Source organism: Hippocampus comes, unplaced genomic scaffold (assembly GCF_001891065.2).
Source record: "Hippocampus comes isolate QL1 unplaced genomic scaffold, H_comes_QL1_v1.1 scaffold303, whole genome shotgun sequence".
In the NCBI taxonomy this organism is placed as follows: domain Eukaryota; kingdom Metazoa; phylum Chordata; class Actinopteri; order Syngnathiformes; family Syngnathidae; genus Hippocampus; species Hippocampus comes.
In genome coordinates, this window is record NW_017804747.1 from 144,434 (window position 1) to 157,231 (window position 12,798).

Sequence of the window (12,798 nt, forward strand, 5' to 3'; positions counted from 1 at the left end):
ACAGAAAAACGTACGTGGATGCGTGTGTGATGTGGATGAAGTGGGTGGGAGTGTGGTTTTAAACTACTTCTGCAAACCTTAATTTGGTCTGTTTTTCCCTTTCAACACGTTATATCAACAGCAATTTTATAGCAAACAAAAATTTTTTACTTTATGGGCTGAATAAAGTATCTATCTGGGGTGGCAGGGTGATAGACTGGTTAGGATGTCCACCTCACATTGCAGAAGTCACACATTCGAATCCCGCCCTAGAATTCCTATGTGGAGTTTGCATGTTCTCCCCGTGCCGATGTGGGTTTTCTATGGGTGCTCCAGTTTCCTCCCACATTTCAAAAACATGCATTGTAGGTTGATTGAATACTTTAAATTGTCCTTAGGGGTGATTGTGAACGCAGATGTTTGTTTGTCAGCGTGTGTCCTGCGAATGGCTCGGAACCATTTCAGGCTGTCCCCTGCCTGCTGCGCGAAGACAGCTGGGATAGGCTCCAGCACCCCCCGAGACCCTTGTGAGGATAAAGCGGATCGTAAAATGGATGGATGGATGGATAATAATAAAAATAATTACACGAAATTCCACAAAACAACAGCGACGTCACTGGAGTCATTGCACGGGCCTTAATGATTATAAAAATATTTTAAACAAAACAATATGGACCTCTCAGTGGTCACTGCTCGGCCCGAAAAATAATACCAAGAGCTTCGAGTCCTGCTGAATCATTGTCTTCATACCTCTTAATTTCTTTGATCACAAACTTTTCTTGCGCCTTATAAAGATGCTGAGGTTTTCTGACTGTTACCAGTCCTTGCAGCTTTCTTGGAAAGTCCTGAAGCATCTGATAAGTGGCTGGGAGAGTTGAAGGATGGGAGAGCCGCGAGTGCTTTAAAGCAATGGCCCAGAGGCTCTTGCGTAACATGATGAGCCAGAGAGAGTGGGAGTGCATTTCCCTCTGCTTTACTGTGCTCAGTCTCTGAGCTGAATGTTCCTGTTCCCACATCCCACACAACGCACTGTTTTGTCCCTCTCACGCTTTGCACTCACACGCATGCACACACATGCATATACATGCACAAACACAATCTCTCGTTGCCTCGTGCCTCATTGCCTCAAAGGGATGTGCGTGTGCGTGTGTGTGCGTGTGTGTAGATATATCTATATATCTATATATATCTATATATCTATATATATATTTACACACACACACACACACACACACTCTGCATGTTATTATTGATATATTTTTGCACACTGCACCCTAAGCATCCTCTCAGTTTCACTATCACAAAAAAAGTAATTAAAAAAAATAAATAAATGAAGGAGGTCACCTTTAACCTACGGTGGCGTATGATCTGCATCACCAGAAGGTGTTAGTGGTGAGCAGTCTGCAATTGCAGCTCCTGTTCAGAACTGTTGCGATATGTCCATCCATCCATCCATTTTCTGATCTGTTTTATCTTCAGGAATCGAATCCTGTGCCTCTGCACGATGAGGTCGACGTGCTAACCACCCGACCACCGGGCCGCCCTGTTGCGATATATCTTTTCTTATTATAATTATTTGGAGCGCCAAGAGAAGCATTTTAAAATGGTACACGTATGTACAATAGTTCCTGCACTTAACACGCTGCAAAAATGAGTCTCATGCCTCCGCGTCAGGTCTCTACTAAGGTAGTCAGTGATTTGCTTTTTACAAACTCACAAACTCTTGGAGCTACTTTTTTTCTGTTTATTTCATGTTAGGGGCTGTTGTAGCTGTTGCTCATCATGGCATAAGTGTGTTTGTGTGTGTGTATGCAATCGCGGGAGGTTGGTTGCTGGAAAAGTAGATCTCCATCATTAGTGACATCAGGCATACAGTAGCCGTAACCCCAGAGTTTGCTGCCACATCACTAAGCATCAGCTGCAGCAGCTCGCTCTGCTCAGAATCCATCACTTGGGCCCTCTTTGGATAGTCAAATTCCCAAACCGATATGCCACATTTCCTTCACCTTTGTTGGATGATATCATCACGCCAAGTCGCTGATGGTGTCGTGGTATACTCGCCAGACGTGTGTGTGTTCAGCATGGGATCGATTCTCACTCAGTGATGGTGTGAATGTGCGTATGAATGGTCGTTTGTCTCTATATGTACCCTGAGATTGACAGGGGACCGGTTCAGGGTAAGGTCTGCCTTCTGCCCAAAGTCAGCTGGGATAGGCTCCAGCAACTCCCCGCAACCCTGTTCAGGATCAGTGGTGTTGGAATTGGATGGACGTCATCGGGCCAAGGAAAGATGAAAAGAGGCTTCTTTTCCAAAATAGGAAAGGACAGCACTGTTCTTGCTGACGTCTCTAGCTTTCAGACTTAACCTGCAAAATACAGTAATGTTAGATTAATACTGAAATAGGCCGTCACAGTAGTTGATTGGTTGGTACGTCTGCTGCTCAGTACAGAAGTCATGTGTTCGATTCCGAGTTTGCAAGTTCTCCCCATGCCTGCGGAGGTTTTCTCCCACATTCCAAGAACATGCACGGTAGGTCAAATGAACTCACTATATCCTAGGTCCGCAACAGGTGGACCGCGCTCCACGTGCACCACCTCTTTGTGGATTCAGAGCAAAAAAAAAAAACACTGAGTGACTGACGCAAGGTTAAAGTAGACAAGACAAGAGTGTGTGTTTGTGTGTGTCTGTGTGTGCGTGTGTGACTGTGCGTGCTCACGTTTGCATTGTGGGTTGTCATTCTCATGACAACGATGCTGACCAGTCATCATTGTGCATTGACACACCCTCCTCCCTCAGGCGCAGGGAGCAAGAACTTCTTTGCACCGCGATTTTGACAGAGACTGCCCCCCCACCCCAAATCAGAGCTCCGAGCAGATAAAATAAAAAAAGCTGAAAAAGTCATATGAGGCTTCTCGCATGAAAATGACCTTGTGCATGACAGAACAGCAAAAGGCAATGGTGTGCTCACTCAAAATGTCCAAGCAGCTCTGTGATGGAATACAAAATGCACAGTGAATGAATCCACTGACAGCACTGATAATGCACAGTTGGTGGTGGTTGTGAGATTTTATGATGAGGCAAAGGAGGATGTTATTGAAGATGTAAGATCTTAGGAATGCTGAATAAAAAAAAGAGAGACAAATGTGAACAACGTTCTGTCAATTGCTACTGATGGAGCTCTAGCCATGTTGGGGAGACCGAACGGACTGGTTTCACATCTGAGAGCAAATCGTACCGGCCTGACAAAATTAATATTTTGTACACCTTAATTGACTTTGTTTATCTGAGGATATGGGGGTTTGTTTTAATGAAGAGGACATATTGGTCTTATTTTTAAGATCATAGATGAATATTTGAATTGAGGCGACATTTGATTCACCTCCACTGGAGGAAAAGCAGTTCCCCAGTGCTGTGTATTTAAAAAGAGGGGTCTCTTTAATGACTGTGGCCTAGATTTTTTTTGGACCCTAATGACTGAGGTCTTCCCATTTGTTGACCAAAGAACAGTATGAGGGTTTTGTTTTGTTAATTTTGCTTAAAGGAAAAGGACACCACTTTGTATTACTTTTGACATGGATGTTTATTGAATATTTCCCAAGACGCTCAAGTTACCTTCAGTGAAAGTTGTTTATTTATTTTATTATTCTGAGTAATATTAAGCAAGAAAGAATATCTTTTGATACTGAAAATAAAAGTTTTTGTGGCTTCCAGTAACTCCTGCATATTACTGTACAGTATACCCCATGGATGGATGGATGGAGTTTCTCAAAATTATTTTCTGGACCTTTTACATTTCTAATTGAGAACCCCTGCTTTATATTGTCCCTTGGTGTAATTGTGAGAGTGAATGGATGTTCGTCTCTGTGTGCCCTGTGATTGGCTGGCAACCAGTTCAGGGTGTACCCCGCCTGCTGCCCAAAGACAGCTGGAATAGGCTCAAGCACGCCTGCGACCCTCGTGACGATGATTTGCTTGGATAATGGATAGATGATATTAAATTGAAAAAGATTGAGATTCTAATTGTTGTTTTTGTGAAGGATCACTGATTATGTTTTTCATTAATTTTGGAATTGCCCATTCTTTCATAAATTATGGATAGTTGTTTCTAATTTTATTTGTGTTTCTGTGAAACCACACCTTTCCTTTTGCTTTGAACAAATATTCCTTGTCCTCCTTGACTGTCCACTTGAGGCAAAAATAAATATTGATTTCAATTTTTTAAATGAGTGGAGTTATTTAAAATATTATTTCTAAAGCTTGAGTGGGAAATTTGAGCATCTTTGTAAAGTCTGTCAACTACTTAGTGTTCTGTTACTTTTAATGTTGCTGCCGTACAGAGTTGCAGGTAGTATGCTTTCCCTTTTGTCAGGAGTAACCGTTGCTAAAAGGGGCTTAAAGGTTCCATCCAGGCAACTTTCTAAAATATTTGTAGAATTTAAACGGTCCTATCCTCCAAGTGCTTGGGAATTTTTATATCCAGGATGATGGCTAGGTGGTTGGAGATGGTGAGGTTGGAGCTGGAGAGGTGGTTGATGGTGATGCCAGATGAGTAGACCCGATCCAGGGTGTGTCCACGATTGTGGGTGGGGAAATTGATGTGTTGAGTCAGGTTGAAGCATTTAAGTATGTCCAGGAATTCAGCTGCATTTTTGCAGTCTATGGAGTCGATATGGATATTGAAGTCGCCTCGTAGAAGAATGGAAGATGAAATGGAACAGAGTTGGGTGAGAAATTCAGATTAGTCGGAGAGAAAAGCTGGGTGCTGGTAGTGCTAACACACACAGCATCCATATCAAACTCGCGCGGGCAGCACTAACATTAAACTTTCATGTCAAGGAGGGAACCTCAAACTAGCGTCCTGTGGGCCGCATTTGTCCCGCGGGCTGCGAGTTCGAGACCCTGTTCAAGATGCCCTTGGCATTTTGCCTCGTAGCTTCTTGCATTTTTTGTTGTAAGTATCTTTTCATTATTATTTGTATTTTCATATATTGGATTTCCTTGTCCTTTGAGTTGAGAAGCAGTTTATGTTTTTCTCGTTCCTTGCCTTTTGCAAGGGTTTTTGGTTTGTTTTCACTTTTTCCTGATCCATTGTGACCAGTGTCCTTCGTTGTACTTTGTTGGTCTTGTGTTCTTTTGTGAATAAATACTTGGTGTCAAATCTCTTGTTTGTGCCGACATTTGTGGAATCCAATTCTGACTGGAGTATTGAACCTCAACAATCTCTCCGGCGAGCTATTCCACAAACAGGGGCCATAAAACAGTTTGTCGCTTTACAGTGTCAATTCAAGAATTGATTGGTTTTATGAGCAAAACTTCTTTGCAAACAGAAAAAATATATCTTGAGCCTTGAAAACACTAAATTATTCTGGTTTGATGTATTTTGGAGAATTTATAATGGAAACCAAGTGTCCTTGGACGGCTGCATGTGTGCCTGCAAATGATTGACACACCCACTCGATCATGCCTTCTGTCTCTTCTACAGTCTCTGATAGGTTAATTGGTTTTATTGCGGTGGGACAAGTTTAAAAAAATTTAAATAAAATCAAAGGCTAAGATGGAGCCAGAGAAGGATGATTCTTAAAAAGATCATTTTGATAGTACTGTATCCTACAGTAAGGTCACACCTGATCAGACATATTATGTTAAAAAAAAAAAAAAAAGTGAAAAAAATTGGATTGTATAGGTCTATAAGTTTAATGTGCCTTTGGGTATTTTATTATTATTTTTTATTTAACTGTGCATTTGGTATCGACAGAAAAAAAAAGAATCCTTTCGTGGCAGCATTTACTGTTCTATTCATGCATTTTGAAATAAACATTTGTACATACATGAAACATTGAACTTTTTTTTTTCATTTAAGGCCACACATGAGGACCAAGTTGAGTGTAACCACCCCAAATTCCTTGGTAAGGCCGGTTGGATTAAAAAGGCCCCTTGCAGGCTGCTGGCAAGCTATAAAGACAGCTACATCCATGTGGGCAAGACTGCTATTGCGGTATATGAAAATGAGGTACAGTATGTTGTCATTTCTAGTAATGTGCTTCATTTAACAGGACTACCGAGCACCAATTCACAAAATCAAACGGTACCAAGCACATTTTTTTGTTATAACTGTGCGAGAGTGGGACTGTTGACAAATTTCCACGACCCACTTGAACCCAACAAAGCGTGCACACCACACCACCACCAAAACAAAGCATGCTATCGTTACAATGACGTCACACACTCAACACAGGCTTTCACACGCGGGTGCTGGAGCCTATCCCAGCTGTCTTTGGGCAGTAGGCGGGGGACACCCTAAACCGGTTGCCATCCAATCGCAGGGCACACAAAAATGAACAACCATCCACGCTCACACTCTCTCACCAAGGGACAATTTACAGTGTTCCATCAGCCTGCCATGCATGTTTTTAGAACATGGGAGGAAACTGGAAAACCCGGAGAAAACCCACGCAGGCACGGGGAGAACATGCAAATTCCATACAGGAAGGCCAGAGCCGGGATCGAACCCACGACCTCTGCACTTTGAGGTCGACGCGCAAACCACTCGAACACCTCCCTCTCAGCCATCGATGCTGGGAAATTTGCATGCCACTGCACTGCACTACAACCGGAAAGCTCACCTTACTGCACCAAAACAAAGCATGCTATCGTTACAATATACTGTATATATTGTTTTACAGCATTACTTACCAATATTTATAATTTTATATGTGCCAGTGGGTGAAATAGCAGGAGCTTGTGGCCAAAACGTAACAGAAAGTACACGCCGCATTGGCTATATTCAATTGATTCATTAGATCCCAGATACTGTGTTCTCTTTGTCATTCGCATCCTCTTCCAAGTGGCATTTTTGCAATCATTTCGTTCAAGTTTGAACACATCGTGCGACGTGTTGTGGTCAATGGTGTTCTTGAGAAACAACTGTAGAAGGAGGCAAGATAAATCAACACAAATACAATTATTATTCATTTTCATCATTTGTATTACTGTATAGCTTCATTCCTTGTTCAGAACTTTGCCCCAGACTTTATTGTAAAATTTTATACCTTTATTTTCACAGGTCTGTAATTTGAAGTCTAAGATATTCAAAGTGAATACGGACCTATGAATACAGTGTAAAATGGGTTCCTCCACACCCTCTGAATTGTATTGTTCAACTATTTCATTTGTCCTTGATATTGATGAATAAAACATACTCTGTGTTACAGGACCTCAAGAACTGCATTGGAAGTCTTGACCTACAAAACTATGATAAATGTCATGAATTAAAAAGTCCATTCATGAGGAAACACAGACTGATCCTTATTCGATCGCCCAAGTCTGGAAATAAGGTAAGCTGTCAGGAGATTTTTGTGCAATGACAATCCTAATCCAACATGATATCAATGCGTTGAGTGCTGATTGAGTGACAGGCCACAGAAATTCCAAATCAGCCTCACTCAGACCCGGCCCCAGACCTCACCCATAAGGGGAGAGCATGAAATGCAAGGGGGTGGGTTTTTCCTCCATATTTTTGATGCTACTGTACTCTCTTCGCGCAGCACTGCTACTCCCAGTCATTAGTCTTGAATGGTGCCCTTTCGATAACTGCTGGTATTATCATAGACCACAATTACTGTACACCCACTTGAATACTTTGCAGTGAGAGCTGTATTTGGGGGGATTTGTGAAAGTTCCTCACTTACTCCTTGCAGGTTTATCATCAAGAAAGAACTCATTGGATTATTAATGAACCATTGATTTTGATTGTATTATGTCATTCTAATTCAATTTTACGAATAGAATTTTCCAAATGTATGGCTATACAATGGCCACAACCTATATCCTGGAACGCTGACATGTCGCTCACAGGTCACCTGGTTCAAAGCAGTGTCTGCAGCAGAAATAAAAAGAAAAAAAGAAAACAAAACAGAACTTGATTTTAGATGCCCAAAGGGTTTGTGTAGCACCTGTGGTTTATATTATGAAATGGATTCAAATGGCTCTTAATGCTGCATTCCACGAAGGTGGGAAATTTGAATTACACACTTGGATTGTACAGGTTGCAACTTCAAAGCGTTCCAGTTGACTGTAAATAACAAAAATGGCTAGTCGTATGAATTTTGTTTTGTTCCTTAAAACACATTTTGACCTCCAGAAAACCTGTCTTCATAATGTGCTTTTTAAAAAAATATATATATCTCATTCAAGGAATAATCGTATCTTTTAAGAGTAACATACATTTCGCAGAATAACTTGATCATGCAGGAAAACAGTGGAATATCTTCACACAATCAGCACAAATCATGTTGTTCTGTTGAAAAACTATATGAATGTAAAAATAAATAATGATCGATGAATATAATATATTTTTATAATCATCCACACTCTGGGTTGTCCTTGTCGAGTGGTATAAGATTGAAGTAAATCGATGAAGTTGGAGTAGATATTTTTTTTCTGACCTCACAACTTGTACCTCCCAGTTTGAGTGGTGTTCCATTGCACTTTTCCAGTTCGGAAAACTCAGACTTCCTACTTTCATGGAATGCAACATTAATTGCTGACTCCAATGTAAAATGTCCTTCCTAACTTGCCGGTGTGATCGCACCAGGGACAGACTGAAACACATAAAACTGTCAAACTAAACGTTGCAGAACGTCTAAGAACTACAGTCAATGGCAAAAAATGTTGACATCTCTTTTTATGCACACTTTATTATTGAACATTATATACACAATTAGTGTCTTCCTTAGTGGCGTTTACTACAGAAGCTTATGACACTCAATGAGGAAAATGCTTCGTCCATAAAATACAAAATAATGGGGCAATTGTTCTGATATATTCCGGGGTTAATATGGGCATAAGAAAAGATGTCCACATGCATTTTGGTGACAACTAACTGCAATTTTGTGACATTGAGCAAAGTAAGCTTTTTTACACTTAAGTATTTAGACCGGGGTGTCAAACTCATTTCACATTGTGGGCCACATACGGCCTCGGTAGATGTAAAGTGGGCCGGACCATTCAAATTATACCATACTCTGCTATAAATAACCAAAATAATGTCTTTCCTTTGTTTTGGTCTAAAGAAGCACAAGAACATTAGGAAAATGTTGAAATGTAATGAACAGATCTTTTACAAAACATTTCATGAAGCTCTTTAGATTTCCTTAGAAAAATGTGCAATTTACTTTTATCATTCACATGTATGTATTGCAACTGATCCTACTGGTTGTACAAAGGCACACAACTTTAACAAGTAATTGGTATTGAAAAATATAGTAATGCACTTTTAATATTAAACGAGATTTATAAAGAAAGGAATGTTTAAACCATTTACATGTGCAGAGAAAATCTAAATGTAACCCCTGCCTACACCTTACAAACTAAAGAGAGTGGTATTAAATGTGTAAAGAATAAAGTATTCACATGTCCTTGATAGCGTCTACTGTGTTGGGTCTGTCTCAGTGACAGTCTGAGGCTGCTGTTGTCTTCTTCTCTGATCAAAACAATGTTGTCTTTTACTCTGATTAAAACAATGTTTCCCCTAGCGGATACTCCATGAATTGCACCATATTAAAAATATTCATTCCGTGTCTTATGCATTTTTTTCACTTTTAAATTATCCTGCAGGCCCAATCAAAGCTCCTTGCGGGCCGGTTCCAGCCCACAGGCCGTATGTTTGACACCACTGATTTAGCCTGTCTTGTGTGCCACTCTACCGCAGTGCCATCAACTCTTATTTATTTACAAATACAGTGGGAAACCCAAGTGCTTGCTCACAAACAATTCCAGTTCCGGACAAAATATTTGCCTTTTTATTTGCCTTAACACCTTGAGCAGAAAGCTGATGAAATAAACTCGACAATACAAACAATATTTAGCACATTAACACCAGTTGCATATATGCTTATATATATCTCTGTATCTATATTTATATTGCACTTATATTGAAGTGTGTATAGCTCTCTTTATCTAAATTTATTTTTGTGCTTGCAAACACTTTGTTTTTCTTCTTTCTACCCCCCAAAATTGCTGCTGTAGACTGTAAATTTCCCCAGTGTGGGACAAATAAAGGATAAAGGATAAAAAAGGATTTCAAAAAGGTTAATTTTAAAGTGACCCTTTCATCCTTCCATTTTTTTTTTCTGCATGCAGCCCTCAAATGGAAAACTGTGTGTGTGTGTTTGTGTGTGTGTGTGAAATTTTTTTGATAACTCGTTCAACCGTACTTTTTTATATTGTAAACAGATCCATAATATTAAATTCCAAGTACAGACTGCAGAGGAAAAGGAGGCTTGGATTCAAGCCCTGAGTGACGGGATCAACCGAGCAAAGAACAAAGTGCTGGATGAGGTAAGGTAAAATCACAATAAAATGTGTTTTCCTGTAAGTCAGGGGTCTCAGACTCAATTTATGCAGGGGTTACTTGAGAGAGAGTCTAGGTGTGTCGGGCCGCATCAAGTATTCCACCAAAAAGGTACAACTAATCTAATCTTCACAATCTTTATTAACAACAGTCCAGAATATTCACTGCTCTTCAGAACATCATCACAATTTGTGATGCGCTCCTTTGTCTCATCTCCCTGGTACTTTGTATATTCTTCAGCATGTCTAGTTGAGTCATGTCGTCTGATTTGTTTAGCACCGTAGCTTTCTCGGTGCATTCAGTGGGCTAAACAAAAAACATTGTGTCTCCATTTATTCTTGAAATTGGCTGTTCTCCTTGCGAACTTTTCTCTTCATGACAGGTTTTGAAAAAGACATGACAGGAACTGGGCAACAGGAAATCTTTTCTTTCCACTTGGCATCACTTCATAATTATATTTTTCCCAAAGATTTTATGAGCCTGAGTTATAGAAACCCATTAGTGATTACAAACTAACAAACAAACAAACAAAACAAAAACAAAAAAAAGTCACACAAAGCCTCCAGGGCAATGGCATGGCAAAAACGGCAGAGGCCATACTAACATTAAACTTAAATGTCTCGTAGGGGTGCCACAAAATAACATCCTGTGGGCTGCAAGTGGCTCCCGGGCCGTGAGTTTGAGACCCCTGCTATAAATGAATATCCTTATTAAAAAATTATGTACCTGATCTATCTGCACCCATACACTGGGAAAGCGATATACTGACTGTATTTTTATTTTACGTATTTACTTTTTTTCACAGGTTAAGATGGATGAAAGCAGTCATTTACAACATTTAACTCGAGCAAGACCCAAAGGGAACCGTAACCGGCGCCCACCAACCAGGATTCATATGAAAGAGGTTGATGTGATTGAGTGTGCTAACATGAGAAAACTCCTTAATCCATGTGAAGTTTGCAGATTATTCCATTTAAAGTCAACTCAACTATATCTACACAGCACTTAAAAAGCCATTGGTGCATACAAAGTGCTTTACATGGAGTCATACAGTAACAAACCGTGAAAATAAAGAACACGACAGCAGAAACCATAAAACACGAGAACAATGCGGTTTCATACTGCTGATGCCCTGCCGGTAGCTGGTGACACCAGCAAGTCCAACACGGGCATGTCAACGTGAGCACCTCTACGGGTCTTCATGATGGCATGGATTGAAGAAAGTGCGTAGTTGTGATAAAAAGTCACAGAGTAGTCTGTCCATCTTCAACAAAATAGCAGCGCTAGGAATACGAAGCCATCATTATCACTGTAAAAAAAAGGCCAACATTGGCCAACCTTGGCCCATTGGTACCATGGCTTATTCGTCATAGTGCTTCTGTTACACAAAAATGATTCAAATTGAACGTTTTAATTTTTGGAATGTGTAATCAACTAAAATTCAAAGAGAGGAGATAAATGTACCTGTGGGGCAGAAATAATTCCGCTACTTTCGCATCACTTCTGAATCCTCTCAGCTGCGTGAGATCTCTTCGCTCTGCTTCTATTTGCTAACCTAATAGACAGTTGTGATCAAGGAATGGGAATTAATTTTCCTTCCAGAGATGATATTTCACGGGTCATCAAAATAAATTCCTTGACTGTTGTTCATCATGTCGGCCGCAGGCAACTCAGTGCCGAGGCCCGCTGATAAAGCAAGAATATCTTGAGCCCGCAAATGGAACACGATGGCAGATGTGGGAGATCACCTACACAAGAGGCATTGTATTATTGGACGCAGGCATGGTAAAACCTAAACCAGCCTTCCTCAACTGGCGGACCGCGATCCACGACCGGACCGCCGACCTCCTCTGTCCGGACCTCCTCTGTCCGGACCCTCAGCAAATTGTATAAAATAATAATTTATAAAGTGATTTTTACGTTATACATTTTATATTTGTGGACTATAATCTGCGCATTACCGCGATCGCTTGTTAAAATTATCCGTTGTATTCTTTGCGTGCACTAACAGATGTATTGCAGAGGACCGCAGCAGCGCGACTGTGTGTGGTATAATGTTTGACTAACTGGAGACCCTGGCTGAGCAGGGCATGTCGGCGATAACGACGCGCTGATTGGCTCCTCTGAACTTAAGGAGCTTATGTATGGGCACTATCCCAATACACTCTCCCAATACACACACATTCAAAATGGATGATTGTGTCAGGAAACAGACGCATGCGCGACGCCACAGTGTGCTCACAGCTTCAGTCCAGGAGAGCCACACACAGACAATTAGGCAAGACGAATCACGGGAGGTTTCGATTGTGTGCAGTTTTGCTCCCGTCTACCCGGGGATCTTTGCAGCTGTTTAACAGCAGAACACTGCAACATGGTAAATGAACATCACAATGGCGTCCTCAAATAATATTTGCATGCCTCAAACATTGCATTCACCTTTAGTGGAAGAACAGCACTGCACATTCCT

General features: G+C 40.8%; 1 protein-coding gene across 2 annotated transcripts in view; it reads left to right on the plus strand.

The window, feature by feature from the left end:
- plekho2 (pleckstrin homology domain containing, family O member 2) overlaps positions 1–12,798 on the plus strand; it is a 23,745-nt gene that overhangs the window by 5,355 nt on the left and 5,592 nt on the right. The window contains exons 2-5 of one of the 2 annotated variants that reach the window (XM_019870331.1): positions 5,841–5,990; positions 7,192–7,314; positions 10,214–10,318; positions 11,137–11,235. In XM_019870331.1, the coding sequence (XP_019725890.1) occupies positions 5,841–5,990; positions 7,192–7,314; positions 10,214–10,318; positions 11,137–11,235 (477 nt within the window). The remainder of the gene's footprint in view (positions 1–5,840; positions 5,991–7,191; positions 7,315–10,213; positions 10,319–11,136; positions 11,236–12,798) is intronic. The other variant, XM_019871177.1, reaches the window with a different exon arrangement.